Source organism: Oryctolagus cuniculus, chromosome 1 (assembly GCF_964237555.1).
Source record: "Oryctolagus cuniculus chromosome 1, mOryCun1.1, whole genome shotgun sequence".
NCBI classification, from domain to species: domain Eukaryota; kingdom Metazoa; phylum Chordata; class Mammalia; order Lagomorpha; family Leporidae; genus Oryctolagus; species Oryctolagus cuniculus.
In genome coordinates this window covers 47,828,900-47,846,202 of record NC_091432.1, presented here as the reverse complement: position 1 = coordinate 47,846,202, position 17,303 = coordinate 47,828,900, and the positions used below count along the sequence as shown (strand labels likewise).

The following is a 17,303-nucleotide window of genomic DNA, read 5'->3' as shown; positions in this document are numbered from 1 at the left end:
CCTGAAGAGCACAGCGAATGACGCCATTCACTACCATGAACGATTTAGCTGTCTTTCTTGATCACTTCACTCACTCGGGAAAGCGGACCTCCCCCTCCCACCCTGGGATACATGGGGATAGTCAAAAGTATGCAAGATGGCTGGCGCCGCTGTGGCTCACTTGGCTAATCATCTGCCTGCAGCGCTGGCACCCTGGGGTTCTAGTCCTGGTTGGAGCACCGGATTCTGTCCTGGTTGCTCCACTTCCAGGCCAGCTCTCTGCTGTGGCCCGGGAGTGCAGTGGAGGATGGCCCAAGTCCTTGGGCCCTGCACCTGCATGGGAGACCAAGAGGAAGCACCTGGCTCCTGGCTTTGGATTGGCGCAGTGCACCGGCCATAGCGGCCATTTGGGGAGTGAACCAACAGAAAGGAAGACCTTTCTCTCTGTCTCTCTCTCTCACTGTTTAAATCTGCCTGTCAAAAAAATAATAATAAATAAATAAATAAATAAATAAATTTTTAAAAAGTATGCAAGAGACTGCAATCACGCTGGGTGTACTGCCGCCTCATTCATCCCAGAAATGCAACCTTGGTTGTAGTGTGGGCAATTTCTTTGAATTTATTTTTCTCATCTGCAAAGAGAAATAATACCCACCTCCTACACTTATGATGAGGATTAAATGAAAGAAAAATACCATATTGAATCTATAGCTATTCTGAGAAAAGAGTAAAATATTTAGAAATAAATCCAACAAGAAGGTATGAAATTGAGACTGAAAACTACAAAAAATTGTTGATACAAAATACATGTAAAGAAATGGAAAAATATCCCATGTTAATGGATCCAGTGACTTCATAATGTTAAGATGTCAATATTATCCAACAGATTCAATATAATGCCTACCCAATCCGGTTGCTGCCTTTTTTTCTTTGCAAAAATGTACAAACTGATTCTAAAATGTATATGGAAATTCAAGGGACCCACAGTAGCCAAAAGCAATCTTGAAAAAGAACAAAAAAGTTGGAAGAGTCATACTATAAATAAAAAGTAGGCTAGAACCAAAATGAGACAGTATCAAGAGTTGGAGAATATGTGGAGAGATCAGAGCTCTCCTACACTTGCACACATACACCAATGCCAGGGAGAAGATGGTGCAGCTGCTTTGGAAAACAAGCTAGTGGTCCTTCAAAAGATGGAACAGGGACAGGCACTGGGCTTAGCGGTTGTGATGGACAGCTTAGGTTCACGGTCTGCCTCTGGCTCCCGACTAGCTTCCTGCAGACCACGTGAGGCAGCAGCGACAGCTCAAGTGCTTGCATTCCTGCCACCTATGTGGAGGCCTGGCCTGGGTTCCCAGCTACTCAGTCCTAGCCGCTTAGAGTATTTGTGGAAGGAACTAATAGATGGGGGAGCTCACGCTCGCTTGCTTTCTCTAGTGGATAAAAAGAAATTAAAAAACAAAACAAAAAAAACACCAGAGTTACCATAGGACCCACCATTTCCATTCTCTGGTATATCTCCGAGAAAAATGAAACATAGAAAGCACATAAAAACTCCCACATAATTGTTCTCAACAGGCAAAAAGTGAAAACAATTGAAATGTTCATGAACTGGTGAACTAATAAAATGTGGGATATTCACCAAGTGGAATATTCACTCATGTGACCGCACGGATGGACCTTGAAAACATCATATTAAGTAAAAAAAACAGACACAAAAGGCCACAAATATGAAATATCCATAATTGACAAACCCACAGAAACAAAACAGAACAGTGAGTACCTAGGACGGGTGGAGATTGGGAAGAAATGGGGGTGACTGCTAATGGATCCTGTCTCCTGTCTCTGACCTTACATTTTTCATTTATAAGAGATAAAACTCTAATGTCTACTTACTTCAACAAACATGTATGAAAATGTCATAATTAACATACTTAAAGTAAGATATTAAACAAAATATGGGAACCAGTGTGGTGGCATGATGAGTAAAGCCACCACCTGTATCACCAGCATCCCATATGGGCACTGGTTCAGGTCTCAGCTGCTCCACTTCCAATCCAGCTCCCTGCTAACCAAAATGAGACAGTATCAAGTGCCTGGGAAAGCAGTGTAGAATGGCCAAGTGCCTGGGCTCCTGCCACTCAACCAGGAGACCCAGATGAAGCTCCTGGCTCCTGGCTTGGCATGGGCACGGCCCAGCCTGGGCCCTTATGGCCCACTAAGGAGTAAACCAGCAGATGGAAGATCTCTCTCTCTCTCTCTCTCTCTCCCTCTCCCTCTCTCTCTGTAATTCTTTCAAGTAAATAAATAAATAAATCTTTAAATATATATATATGTATTCAACAGTCAGTACAGGGAAGACATGAAAAATCACCATAAGGCACATCTCAATTATAGAAAGGCTTTCTGGAGGAACTGAGTCTTAACAGTTCAGCCTAGAGTCTAGAATGGTGCAGAAAATTAGTGGGAAGAGAGAGCAGGTGTTGTGTTGCAGTGGGTTAAGCCATGGCTTGCAACACCCACATTCCACACTGGAGTGCCGGCTGCAAGTCTAGACTACACTGCTTCTGATTCAACTCCCTGCTAACGCTTGAAAAGCCACAGATGATGGCTTAAGTACTTGAATCCCTGCCACCCATGTGAAAAACCCAGATGGAGTTCCTGACTCCTGGCTTCCACCTGGCTTAGTCCTAGGTGCTGCAGCCATCTGGGGAGTGAGTGAACAAGTGGAGGGAAGATTCTTTCTTCCTCTCTGTCTCCGTGCCTTTCAAATAAATAAATAAAGCTTTTTAAAATTAAGGGGGAGGTCATTCTCAGGTAGGAAGACTTTGACAGAGGAAAAAGTCTATGACGTTGAACATCTTGAGGGGAAGGATCACTGTCTGCCCAGAGCACTTGGCACAAGGTTTGCCTTTGATTGGATTATATTCCTTATAGAGAGGAGTTAGCAAACAGGTAGATTTATAGGAGTAGATACAGAAATCAATTGTTGTCTACAGCACTGAGCATGGAAACTAAAAACTAATCAGTACTAAACCAGCAGGCCAATGGACAAAGTGAGCCTTAGTGTCAACAAAATTGAATAAATTTATTCTATCTTCAAACACTACAAAAATGTGTAATACGCTGCACTGCTGTCACCTGGAATATACATATCATGAACATGTTGTTTTCTGTTTACAGTATAAGCTATTTTCTGTGTCCTTAACATTCTCTAAAAATGGGATTACTGATGGCTGGATAGGGCTATATTAGAATCAATTTAACCAGGGCCGGCACTGTGGTGGAGTAGGTTAAAGCCCTGGCCTGAAGTGCCGGCATCCCATATAGGCGCCGGTTCTACTCCCAGCTGCTCCACTTCCGATCCAGCTCTCTGGTGTGACCTGTGAAAGCAGAAGATGGTTCAAGTCCTTTGGGTCCCTGTACCCATGTAGGAGACCTGGAAGAAGTTCCTGGTTCCTGGCTTCAGATCGGCGCAGCTCCAGCTATTGCGGCCATCTGGGGAGTGAACCAGTGGATGCAAGACCTCTCTCTCTGTCTCTATCTTTCTCTGTAACTCTGTCTTCCAAATAAATAAAATAAATTTTTTAAAAAAGAATCAATTTAACTGAAAAACTGCTATGGAAGCATGTCAAAAGGGATAAAAAGCCCTCTTCCTTAGAGCCTAAAGACCCAAATGTCACTATCAAATATCTGATTTGCCTTTTTGACACGTGGGGGAAAAAAAGGACTTGTTCTACCTGTCCTGAAAAAAAAATTATTGTTACCTTCAACATAACTTCTTAGTGTAATATTAGGACACAGACTGCATAGCTTTCCTAAGAGAGTTCTGTATTAACACTCTAAGGAAGTCTGACTTCAACAGTGCCATGAGCTTAAAGGTTAGAGGTACTTCACTAAAGAGAAAAATCAGTCCAAGAAATTCTAAAACTAAAGCAATTATAGTGTTATAAAAATCAGTAAGACTGAAAAAATGAGAAGTTCAATAAAATTTTAACTTCAACTGCTATATTACAGTGAATTTATTCAGGAGATTGGCATTTATGATCACCAAGGGTTCTCCTGTATCATACTGCTCAAATTTAAGATACACTGAGGAGTACTTGGTGGGATGACTTCAGAAAATGTATTTTTAGCAGGAGGGAATCTACAGATCAAGTTCAATCTTAACATTTTAGGAGCAAGCAAATTTTAGTTAGTTATCCATGGTAATTTAGCTAGGGGAGTAGAAAACAGAATTTAGCGAACCAGAGTTTTTCCAAGTGCAATATTTAATACAAATTGAAATATATATTTCTCTGTGCATCTACACACACGTTTTGAAAAATCATAAATACTAGTGAAGTAAATCATCTACTCACGTTCTAAAACAGCACTGTTCCACCAAGCTTTCTGCACGATGACAATGATCAGCATGTGTTCTGTTCAATACAACATCCACAAGCACACGTGGGTACTGACAACTGAAATGTGGCTAATGTGACTGAGAAACTCTATTTTACATTTTATCTAATTTTACTTAAATAATCACGTGTGGCCTGCGGCTACTATACTGGAGAGCACAGACCTAGAATCTTTCTAATAACATTACTCTCTCAATCAGCTGCCTCCCCTAGCCCCACCCCTCTGCTGCCAAATTGTATATTCATTTCTGCATTTTTTCCCCTCTATGGTTTTATCACATATGTATGTATCCCTAAACAACATACTGTTTGTTTGTTTATTTATATTATTTATTTGGTTTTCCTTGTCTTTTGGCTTTATCAAAATACATTTTTTTTTTTTTTTGACAGGCAGAGTGGACAGTGAGAGAGAGAGACAGACAGAGAGAAAGGTCTTCTTTTTGCCATTGGTTCACCCTCCAAGGGCCACTGCAGCTGGCGTGCTGCGGCTGGCGCATCGCGTTGATCTGAAGCCAGGAGCCAGGTGCTTCTCCTGGTCTCCCATGCAGGTGCAGGGCCCAAGCACTTGGGCCATCCTCCACTGCACTCCCTGGCCATAGCAGAGAGCTGGCCTGGAAGAGGGGCAACCGGGACAGAATCCAACACCCCAACCGAGACTAGAACCCGATGTGCCGACGCCGCAAGGCGGAGGATTAGCCTGTTGAGCCATGGCGCCGGCCCAAAATACAATTTTGTATACAATCTCCATTTTTTCCACTCAATACAATGCAGCTAAGATTCATTTGTATTTTTTGTAAGCTTAGTCGTAGTTCATTCATCTCCACTGATGCATAATAGTATTTTCCACTGTATGAATAGACAACAAATTTTCCTTTTTCCTTTCAAGAACACTTGAGTTCTTTCTAAGTCTCAGTTATAAATAATTTTGCTGTAGCCTTACACATGTCTCCCTCTTCAATCACTATGAATTCTCTGTGGTACATAGATACACAGAGGTGGATGGGATACAGAACACAAATAATTAAGATAGCAAAATAAGGCCGACTTGTTTCCCACAGGAGGGAAACTACCATTTAACCATCAGCGGTGTTTAAAATTCCCATTCATCCACATACCTCAAATCCCCTGAAATTATCTTAATTTACGCCAATCAAGCGAGAGAGAATTGTGTACCATGGATTTAAATTTTTCTATTATGACTAATAGATTGAGAAAACTTTGATTTTTCTCTTTTTAAAATGCTTTTTCATTACTTAAATAATTTTCTATTTACTGGTTTTACTGTTGACTTGTGAACATGCCATACAGATTCTACATACCAATACTTTGTCAGGTATGTGTTTTAAAGATATTTTATCTAACATTATATTTGCCTCTTTGTGGTGTCTTTTGATAAATAAGTTAATGCTAATATAGCTGAATCTGTCAGCTATATTAATAATAATATATAATAATAATATATAATAAGATACAACACAATAAGATACAATAATAATAATATATATAAGATAAAAAGTCTCTGCTTTGCATCTTATTTTAAAAATGTTGCTTACTCTGCACTCATAAAGATCCTCCCTTGCATTTATCTTTGTACAGCTTTAAAATTTTTTTTATCTATTTATCTTATTGATCTGAAAGGCAGAGAGACAGGGAGAGATCTCTCCACAAATGCCCACAACAGCCAGGGCTGGGCCAGGTCAAAGCCAGGAACCAGGAACTCAATCTAGGTCCCCCTTGTGGCTGACTTGAGCCATCCCCTGCTACCTCCTAGGGTGTGCATTAGCAGGCTGGAGTGGAGGCTGCAGCTGGGACTCCAATCCAGGCACTCCCATGAGGGCATTCCAAGTTGCATCTTAACTGCTGTGCCCAACACTCACCCGTGTCTTTGTAAAGTCTTAAAGCTGTTGTTTACATTGAAGTCTTTAATCCACTGGGAATTTTTATGTGAGGTAGGGATATAATGTTTCCCCTCCATACGGACAATCACTTGTCCCTGCAGTCTCTTTTCCATAGCCATATGCAAGGCCACTTCTGTTTTACATTGTGTTTCCAAAAGTGCATGAATGTGATTCTCAGTCCTCTAGTCTGTTTCACTGGTTAGTCTATTCTATGCCAATACTACACTAAATCCACTAAATCTTTTTGTTAATTTTTTTTTATTTTTTAACATTTATTTATTTATTTGAAAGGTGGAGTTACAGAGGCAGAGAGAGAGAAAGAGAGAGAGTCTTCCATCCACTGGCCCATTCCCCAAATGGCTGTAATGGCCAGAGCTGGGCGGATCTGAAGCCAGAAGCCAGGAAATTCTTCCAGGTCTCCCACGTGGGTACAGGGGCCCAAGGACTTGGGCCATCTTCCAACTGCTTTCCCAGGCAATAGCAGAGAGCTGGATTGGAAGTGGAGCAGCCAGGACTCGAACCGGCACCCAAATAGGATGCCGGCACTGCAGGCAGCGGCTTTACCCAGTATGCCACAGCGTCGGCCCCCTATGCTAAATCTTAATATCTAAAGTATTAATGCTTGGTTGAGCAAGTCTTCACACTTATTCTTCTGTAACAATGTCAAGATTTTTCTTGATCTTCTTTACTTTTTTTAAAAAAGAAAGATATATTGATTTATTTGAAAGGCAGAGTCAGAGAAAGAGGAGAGTCTGAGAAGAGAGATCAGAGATCTTTCACCCACTGGTCCGTTCCCCAAATGGCCACAACAGCCAGGGCTGAGCGAGGATGAAGCCAGGATGCTTCATCGGGTTCTCCCATATGACTGGCAGAGGCCCAAGCACTTGGACCATCTCCCGCTGCTTTCCAGGTCATTAGCAGGGGCTGGATCAGAAGTGGAGCAGCTGGACTCAGACCAGCACCCATGGCACCGTGGCATCACAGGCAGCGGCTTTACCTGTTATGCCACAACGTGGGCCTTCACCTTCTACATTTTCAAAAGGCTCTGAATCAATTTTAAAAGTTCCCAAAACAATCCGTTAGAATTTTGATTGGAATTGCATTGACTCTAAAGGTCAGTTGGGATACCTGTTTAGGTTTTATTTGTCTTCAGTAAGATTCTTCACTTTCTCTACCAGTCACTTCATTTGTAATGTACTGTTCACTTACAGACTTTTCTGCACAAAAATTATTTCTAGAATTAAGTTATTATTTGCTTAATGCATGGGCTAAGGCACCTCAGAAATATCTGCTGGACTGACTGCTTTCTGGTTGGTTTCTTTAACTTATACACCCAACAAATACTATTAAGCATTATGTGCCATACTCTATGTTATACATTGGTAACAATAAGTTTAATGGCCCTACTACCCTACTATTTTACTTCTACCCTTGAGAAAACTATCGCTCTTCTTTTTCCCTCATTAAAGTTCCACCAAGGGGCTGGTGTTGTGGTGCAGTGGGTTAAAGCTCTGGCCTGCAGTGCTGGCACCCCCATATAGACACCGCTTCAAGTCTTAGCTGCTCCTCTTTCCAATCCAGCTCTCTGCTATGGCCTGAGAAAGCAGTAGAGGATGGTCCAAGTCCTTGGACCCCTGCACCCATGTGGGAGACCTGGAAGAAGCTCCTGGCTCCTGCCTTTGGATCGGCTCAGCTCTGGCCACTGTAGTCATTTGGGGAGTGAACCAGTGGACGGAAGACCTTTCTCTATCTCTGGCTCTACCTCTCTCTCTAACTCTTTCAAATAAATAAAAATAAATCTTAAAAAAAAAAAAAGTTCCACTAAAATCATGCTATAGTCCTTTTTCTACTCTCAACTTTAACAATTCTTCTCCTTGAACAATTTATCTTCTCCACAAAACTTGGAGTATTTCTATTAATTCCATGTACTCTGAATGAGAGACAGAAAGGGTAGTAATCATACACAGTGATATTTCTCTTCCTGCAAGATCAACACCTGTCACTGTAGATAAAATCATTCAAATCAGGGGCCGGTGTTTTGGTGTGGCAGGTAAAGTTAGTAAAGCCACCGCCTGGAACACCAGTTCCAGGGAAAGCAGCAAAAGATGGGCCAACTATCTGGACCCCTGCACCCACACGGAAGACTTAGATTAATCTCCTGCTTCCTGGTTTCAGACTGGCCCCAGTCCCAGCCATTGCAGCCATTTGGAGAATGAACCAGCGGATGGAAGATTCTCTCTCTCTCTCTCTATGTTCTCTCTGAAATAAATACATCTCTTAAAAAAATATGATTCAAATCAACTATATAAACAATTTCAATCTTGGGGCTTCAAAACCTCCCACAGGTTTGACAACTGCCCCAACAAAGACATAGGCAAGAACAACAAAAATGACCTAAATGTATGGTTTCTGCATGGGGAAGTCAAGAGTTAAGACTCACTGGGGGCCCCCCCCGCATTGTGGCTCAGCAGGTAAGCCACTGCCTGCAACACAAGCATCCCAACGGGTGCCGGGTGCCCGCTGGAGTCCTGGCTGCTCCACTTCCGATACAGTTCCTGGGGAAAGCAGCGGAGGAGGGCCCAAAAACCTGGGCAACTGCCACCCATGTGGGAGACCCGGATGAAGCTCCTGGCTCCCGGCTTCTGCCTGGCCCACCCCCTGCCATTATGGCCATCTGGGGTAGTAAATCAGTAGATGGAAGACCTCGGTCTCTCTCTGTCTCTGTAATTCTGCCTTTCAAATAAATAAATAATTTCTTAAAAATCACTTAACTAGGAGACTAGTTGAAAAGGAGAATTTCCTCAGCCGGCACTGGTGGGGAACGAGAGCCTGGCCTAAGAAGGACCTGGAACTCACTTTAGTCAGGCTTCCTAAACGTGGGTCAGCCTTCCCCTCCTCAACCGTCCAGGATCAGCACGCCCTCTCCTGGGCCTCCATGCCCTGTCTTCATTCCTGCATCTACCCAGGCCTTCCGTCAGGTGTGGCGGCAGGTAAAGGGTCACACCAAGAAGCAGGTTTGCACAAAATTGCTCCGCAGTGTGGCCATGGCTATTTTTGACAGCAGGCAGTAGGGAATGACTCAACGTTCGGGAGTGGGGCTCACAGAGGACGAGTGGCAAAGGCGGGGGAGGGAGCAGGTCATCTCAGCAGAGAGAAAGGTGTGGTTGTAGGGTGGGCGGGAGCTGGGGCGGGTGAAGATGGTGGCGTGAGGAATCGCCCTGGAGTTGGGCCGGAGCCAGAGGCCGGGCCCCAGGACGGAGGGAGGGAGGGAGAGGTGCCTTCCGACCCCCGCTGCCCGCCTGGGATCGCTGCTCACAGCCGGCTGCTGCCCAGCCCGCCTCGGCTCCAGCGCCCAGACAGGCGGGGCACCGCGAAGCAGCAGCCCGGCCAGGGGCGGAGACGCTCCCCCAAATTCCAGGACCCCAACCCCGGCCCAGCGAGCTGTTCGCACCTTGCCGAGCAGCCGTCTCAGACTTTCGCAGTCAAACTCCATCTCTAGCCAGGTTCCCAGGCCACGCTCCACGACCCCAGCACCTGGACCTTCTTCCGCACCCGCTCCAGCACGGAAGCCGCGGAGGACCAAACTTCCCGACCAGCCCAAGACCACGCCCCTTGCAGGCTAGAGTCCACCTCGTTCACTGCTTCGAGTTCGCGTCCCGCGTGAACCCTGAGAGGCCGCGGGGCTGGCTGGAAGGAAAGTGGGGGACACTCATGAAGAGAGGCACGAGGAGGACCCGAGTGGAAGCAATAAAGGAGGTGGAGGTAACACTCGGAGTTTTCCGAAGAACGTAGTAAATTCAGCAGAGTGTAGGAAAAAGATCAAGACCAAAAATTTGGGGAGGAGGAGTTAGTGGAACGTTAAAGCAAAATTCATGGAATGCAAAAGGGAAACAACGTGCAGGAGCCATTTCAGCGAACTGAGCAGGTGCATCAGAGTGGCGCAGCGTGGGGGGCGGGGTTGCTTTTTTTTCTTTTTTTTTAAGTAAGGTAGCGCCATAGCCCTGTTGGTGAAAGAGCAAGAAACAGCGTGGGGGGGGGGGGGGTTGAAAACCGGAGACGGGGTGGGGTGGGGAGGTTTGGGGAGGTGGGGGGAGAATGGGAGGAGTGAAGGAGATTGGTGACTGAGGTCTTCTGGAGAAGGAAGGTGAAGAGGAGCCGCAGCAGAGTCATGTCTGGAGGCGTTTGCTCCCGTTGACTTGGGAGGCTACTTAGCTGCTCCCTATCCCAGGCTTGAGCCACTATGGCTACAAAGTCGCGGGTCGGTGATTGTATTCATAGAAAAGCCAAGGTCACTGATTCAGTTAGGAAAAATGAAAAGCTACAAGGAGCATTTACTTATTCAATCCGAAAACTTTTGTTGCACACCTATTAGTTGCCAACTATTTTGTTTTCTAGGTCTGATGGTATAGCATTGAACGGAATAGATAAAAATATGCTGCCCTAGGCTGCTCTTCTGTTATTAGTAGACTGGGAGCAAAACAGTAAATCTGGCAAAGAAAGTATATGTTAGGAGATGATTAAGTGTTGTGGAGAATAAAGTTTTACAAGGATTGGGGGAGGTGATCAGTGGGTCTCACTGGAAGGTGAAGGAGTAAGAATTCCAAATTAGGGGGCCGGCGAGGTGGTGTACAAGGTGAAGCCTCTGTGTGTTCGCATCTCATATGGGCACCGGTTTGAGTCCTGCTGTTTCACTTCTGATCTAGCTCCCTGCTGATGGCCTGGGAAAGCAGTGGAAGATGGTCCAACTGCTTGGGACCCTGCATCTGTATGGGAGACCCAGATGAAGCTCCTGGCTCCTGGCTTTGGCCTGGCTCAGCCCCTGCTGTTCGGGCATTTGGAGAATGAGCCAGCAGATGGAAGATTCTCTCTCTCTCTCTCTCTCTGCCTCTGGCTCCCCTTCTCTGTAACTCTTTCAAGTAAATAAATCTTGAAAAAAAAAAAAAGAGAGAGAGAATTTCAAATGAGAGGGCAAGCAAAGGACAGTCCTAACACAGGCATGTGCCGGGGAGGCTCAGCTCAGCATGGCAAGGAGACCAGTGTGCCTGGCATAGAATGAAATAACAGGTGGACCAGCTGAGTCAGAGGAGGAAGTGACAGGGACAAATGGTTTAGAATACAGCGACTCTTCCTGTGTGATCCTCAGACCTACAGCCTCAGCACCACCCGGACTTGTTAGAAATTACACTCATGTTTTACAAATTAATTTTTAATTGATAAAAATGTAAATATTGACCATGTACAACATGGTGTTCTGAAATACGCATTCATTGTGGAATGGCTAAGTCAGCTAATTAGCATGGACTCTGGGGATGGGCCCAGCACCAGCCCTGTAGGTGACAGCTGGGATTAAGTCAGAGCACCTCTGTGGGGTTTTATAGACCGTGCTGTCCTGCCAGAGGCCATCAGCAGCACACCTCTGGACAAGCTGGGTTCATCACTCCTGGCAGAGAGGAAGCAGGTGCTGTGGGGAAAGGCTGGACAGCTCAGTGAGGACAGTGTGAGAAGGAATTTATCAAGGTGCCGCTCCCCCTCTTCGTGGAGGAACGACACAGGACCCTGCACTGTTCTTCTGTCTGCTCGGCCCTTCCCGGGTTTGCTGCTGGTTCTTCCCGGGTTGGCTACCGTCCCTTCCACCTCCGTGGAAGGGCGGTTCCCCCTAGCCACTTTCCCCACTTTTGCGGGGGAGCGGCACACCGCCGGCCGGCTCTCTCGGGGGCTGCACAGGTGTTCCTTCAGATAGATGTTCCCCTTAGATGTTCCTGGTGCATGTTGTCTCTCTCCTCCTTTATAGTCCTCTTCCACCAATCCCAACTCGGCTGCCCACACGCCGAGTACGCTGCTCTCCTCCAATCAGGAGCAAGATCAGCTCCTGCAGCTCAGTCAATCAAATTGGCGAGAGGCAGCTGCGTAGAAGTTGTTACTCCCTTCTCAGCGCCATATTGTGGGAGAGCAGATGCATAGAATAAGTCTTAATTCCGGTAACTTAGTCTAGTCCGAGTTGCTCCCCACATCAAGGGTTTAGGGAAGGTTTAAGTAAATGAAGCTTCACTCCAGATTGGATGCTGTTGGGAAGCATGGATGTTTCTGTGACTGGAATATTTCAATAAATATTATCTATAATATAGGCAAAGCTATAATCAGCAAGAAGCAGTAGTCACGTGTAGAGGAAGATGTTCCCCGGGTTGCACAGTGATCTTTTCTTTTTCAAATATTTGTTTCTTTAGAGGCAGAGTGACAGAGGGAGATCTTCCATCTGCTGGTTCATTCCCCAATTGGTCTCAACAGCTTTTACTGAGCAAGGCCCAAACCTGGAGCCTGGAAGTCCTTCTGGGCCTCCCACGTGGGTGACAGGGGTCCAGGTACTTGGGTCATCTCCCACTGCTTTCCCAGGTACACTAGCAGGGAGCTGATGAGCAGCCAGGACTCTCCTATGGGATGTGGGTGTTGCAGGCATTAGCTTAACCCGCTGCGCCACGACTGTGGCCCGGTAAATCTTTTTTTTTTTAAGAATCTGAGACAGCCTTGATGGCTTTCCCCACCCACTCTATTAGCATTAGAGGATACCCTTTCTGACTTATTGCGTTTCTACATAGTTGTCTATGCTCCAATCATGGACAATGATGTCCACCCTGAGAATACAAAAGGACAGGGTTCGGAGGGCATCTGGACAGCTGGACACGTGGAAGCCTGCAGGAAGGTCGGCGAGAAGTCCTCTGGTGCCGGGAGGGTGGCACACCCCAGCTGCGCGGCCGGAAGCTTCCGCGCCGCCGTCTTTCCGGTCTGCTTGTTTGTATCCTTTGAAACAGTCTTCATATTGAACCAGTAACTGTCAGTATAGTGTTGCTCGGAGTTCTGTCAGCTGCTCTCGCCAATGAATAAAGCCTGAGAAGGGGGGGCGGGAAACTCCGATTTGTAGCTAGTTGAACAAAAGTCTTATAGACCTGAATTTGTGCGTGGGCGTGAAGTGCGGGCAGACTTGGGGACTGAGCCCCCCAACCAGTGGATCTGATGCTGCCTCCAGGCAGGCAGAGTCAGAGTGAGTTGAATTACATGACAGCCCCACTGGTACCTGCTGCAGAATCCTTGCTGGCTGCTGGTGGAGAAAACCCCCCACCTTTTTTTGAGGTCATGGAAGTGATCTGCGTTGTGAGGGAGGAGTAGGAGAGACTGAATTTTGGATTCATTTTTCTCTCACATCCTGAGAGGTCGGTGTCAGACAGCTTCCCCAATGTCAGGGCCGGCTCTTCATTCCCAGGCATTTACTATGAGGGAAAGAGGCGACATGGGAAGGTTTTGAACAGAGGAGTAATGTGTGATCTGAGGGTTTTTTTTAATATACATAATTATTTTTACCTGATCTATAATTACACATAGCTATGAAGTGCAGTGTGGCATCTCAGTACATGTAAACAACACGTAAATGATTGGAGCAGGGTAATTGGGCTATCTAGCACCTTGGACATTTATCATTTCTTTTTGTTAGGAGCATTCCAAACTCTCTCTATAGTAGTCTGAAATATTCTCATAGACTGATTGTTAAAAGAATAACTGCTGGGGGGACGGCACTGTGGTGCAGCGGGTTAAAGCCCTGGCCTGAAGTGCAGGCATCCCATATGGGCACCAGTTCAAGTCCTTGCTACCCCTCTTCTGATCCAGCTCTCTGCTGTGGCCTGGGAAAGCAGAAGATGGCCCAAGTCCTTGGGTCCCTGCACCCGTGTGGGAGACCCAGCTAGGAGACTCCTGGCTCCTAGCTTCGCATCGGCACAGCTCCAGCTCTTGTGGCCAACTGGGGCGTGAACCAGCAGGTGGAAGACTTCTCTCTCTCTCTCTCTCTCTCTCTCTCTCTCTCTAACTCTCTAACTCTTTCAAATAAATAAAATAAATCTTAAAATAATAAAAAAAAAAAGAATAACTGCTGGGGCCAATGTTGTGGCACAGTGTATAAAGCCATTGCTGCAGCACCGGTGTCTCCTATGGGCACCAGTTCGAATCCTGGCTGTTCCACTTCTGATCCAGCTCCCTGCTAATGTCCCTGAGAAAGCAGCAGAACATGGCCCAAGTACTGCATGGAAGACCCAGATTTCAGCCTGGCCCAGCCCTGGCCATTGTGGCCATGGCGGGGGGGGGGGGGGGGGGGACGGTGTACCAGTGGATGAAAGATTCATATTTCTCTCTCTCTCTCTCTCTCTCTCTACCTATCTCTATCTCTCTCTCTCTCTTTCTCTGTAACTCTGCCTCTCAAATAAATAAATAAATCTTTACCAAAAAAGGGGGGGGGGATGCTGTGGCACAGTAGGTGAAGCCTCTGCCTGTGGTGCCAGCATTCCATATGGGCACAGGTTCGATTCCTGGCTGCTGTGCTTCTGATCCAGCTCTCTGCTAATAGCCTGGGAAACCAGCAGAAGATGGTCCCAATGTTTGGGGCCCTGCACCTGCGTGAGAAACACAGAAGAAGCTCCTGGTTCCTGGTTTCAGAACAGTCCAGCTCTGGCCTTTGAGGCCATTTAGGGGGTGAAGATGGAAGACATCTCTCTCTAACTCTGCCTCTCAAATAAATAAAATAAGTCTTTAAATAAAAGAAAAATAAAAACTGCTGTGTTGTGAAGAGACCCATGGGAGGGGGAGGGAAGAGTGGAAGCCGGGAGACAAGGTAGCAGGAAGATTACAGGGAAGCACCTCAGCCAGATTTAGCAAACGTTACAAACAGTAGGACTCCCAGCGACTCCAAGGTGTACTAGATCCTGCTGGAAGTTCATTAATCAAAGGAAAGGCATCAAGTTAGCAGCGAGGCCTGAGCAAGGCTCTGAAGTCTTCAAAGAGCCTTTTGGGACTGTATCAGGTAAAGCCACTGCCTGCAGTGCCTGCCTCCCACATAAGCGCCAGTTCGTGTCCCGGCTGCTCCACTTCCGATACAGCTCTCTGCTATGGCCTGGGAAAGCAGTGGAAGATGGCCCAAGTCTTTAGGCCCCTGCACCCACATTAGAAGGCCCAGAGGAAGTTCCAGGCTCCTGGCTTCGGATCAGCACAGCTCTGGCCCTTGCAATCATCTGGGGAGTGAACCAGCAGATGGACGACCTCTCTCTCTCTCTCTCTCTCTCTCTCTCTCTCTCTCTCTCTGCCTCTCCTTCTCTCTCTGTGTAACTCTGACTTTCAAATAAATAAATAAATCTTTAAAAAGAAAAAAAAAGGAGCCTTTTACGGAAGAGGGCTTCCATCTAAACCACCAATTCTTTTCTTGTATAATTACTAAGAGCACTCTACATCCTTGTGTGTGTGTGTGTGGCGGGGTGTGTGTGTGTGTGTGTCTGTGCAGAAGGCACATTGCCAGGAATTATCCGTGCTTTATCTCAGTTAATCTTCACAAAACCCTGTGACCTGGGCAGGTTATTACCCGAGTTCTAATGAGGAAGCTGAAGGTTAGAATTGTGTTATCTGTTTCTTGATTTAGAGGTCTTACGGAATGAGAGATGCATTAATGACAGCTTTGCGGAGGAGAAAAAGACTACAGTTAAACATGCATGCTGATTTTCAACATGTTTACTTGTTTCAAAACACTTAAATTTGAAAAGAGAGAAAGACAAGCAGAGTTCTCGCCTCCACCGCTTCTCTCCAAACACCCACAGCAGCCAGGGCTGGGCCAGGCCAAAGTCTGGAGTGGGAAGCTTAATCCAGGTCTCCCATGTGAGTAGCAGGAATCCAACTACTTGAGCCATCAGCTGCTTCTTCCCAAGTGTGCGTTAGCAAGGAAGCTGGAATCAGGCGTGGAGTTGAGAGTCAAACCCAGGCACCTTTATACAGGGTGTGGGTGTCATAAGGCCAAATGACTGCCTCACTTTTGGGGACATTTAACATTCAAACTAGTAGCCAAACCATAACAGTGTTTTTAATAGGTTTATTATAAATTTTGAAACTATGCTTGAGGATATAAAGGAAAACATGAAGACAATGTAGGGAAGTATGAAAGATACGACAAGTGTAAGTTTAGGGGTGAGCATTTGGCCCAGCACTTAAGGTGGCACTTGGGATGCCCACACCCCATATGGAATGCCTGGGTTTGAATCCCAGCTCCACTTCGGATTCTAGTTTCCTGCTAATTCCCTGATACGTGATAGGTGGTGGCTCAAGTAGTGGGGTCCCTGCCACTCATGTGGGAGACTTGAACTGAGTTCCCAGCTCCTGACTTTGGCTTGGACAAACCCCAGCAATTGCAAGCATTTAGGGAGAGAACTGGCAGATGGGAGATTTCTCTGTCCCCCTCCCCCATCTCTTTGCCTTTCAAATGTTTAAAATTGTTTTTAGGTTGAACTTACAGAGCACTTACAACATCAAATGAGAAACACATTAACAGAAGATTAGACCGTGTAGGGGAAGATGAGTGAATTCGAGGCATAGCAACGAGAAGTATACAAAAGAAAACACAAACTGTCTGGGAAAATGACCTCAGGAAGCTACGGCACAATTTCAGCTAGTCTAATATGCAGTAGAAGTCACAGACGGAGCGAGGAGGACAGGAAACATATTAGAAGAAAGAATACCTAAATATTTTCTAATATGATGGAAAAGTCATAAACTCCCAGACCCAAGAAGAAATGTAGAAAATTACCAAAGACATATCAATATCAAATTGGTGGGAGCAAATGATAGAGAAAGGTTTTCTTTTAATTAATTAATTTGATAGTTACATAGACAGAGATGTCTCCTATCTGCTGGTTCACTGGCCATGAATTCAATCAAGGTTTTTTGCATGGGTGTCTGGGACCCAACTACTTGAGCCATTATTGCTGCCTCCTAGGGTCTATATTAGCATAATTAGGAATCAAGAACTGGAGCAGAGTCAAATTCAGGTACTGCAATGTGGAATATGGGCATCTTAACTGTTGGGAAAAGCTCTTAAACAGGTAATTACCATATGATCACATCATCACCCTCTTGAGTATTTACCCTAGACAAATCAAAACTGTGAAGACCACCACACAAAGACTTACAGCATCTCTATTCATAAAAGCCCAAAAACTGGATACAA

General features: G+C 45.7%; 1 protein-coding gene and 1 long non-coding RNA gene across 4 annotated transcripts in view; one reads left to right on the top strand and one right to left on the bottom strand.

Moving 5' to 3' along the window:
* The window catches only part of UEVLD (UEV and lactate/malate dehyrogenase domains), a 55,663-nt gene extending 45,773 nt beyond the window's left edge, over window positions 1–9,890 (bottom strand). For all 3 annotated transcript variants that reach the window (XR_007914708.2, XR_011388084.1, XM_008275125.4), the window contains exon 1: window positions 9,732–9,890. Coding sequence is in view for 1 of the 3 variants with exons in the window: in XM_008275125.4 (XP_008273347.2) it covers window positions 9,732–9,773 (42 nt within the window). In the remaining 2 variants the exon portion in view is untranslated. The remainder of the gene's footprint in view (window positions 1–9,731) is intronic.
* LOC138849353 (uncharacterized) lies at window positions 9,780–11,223 on the top strand. Its single transcript, XR_011388103.1, has 2 exons — window positions 9,780–10,042; window positions 10,984–11,223. It is a non-coding gene; the product is annotated as an uncharacterized lncRNA (long non-coding RNA).
* Window positions 11,224–17,303: the final 6,080 nt, after the last annotated feature.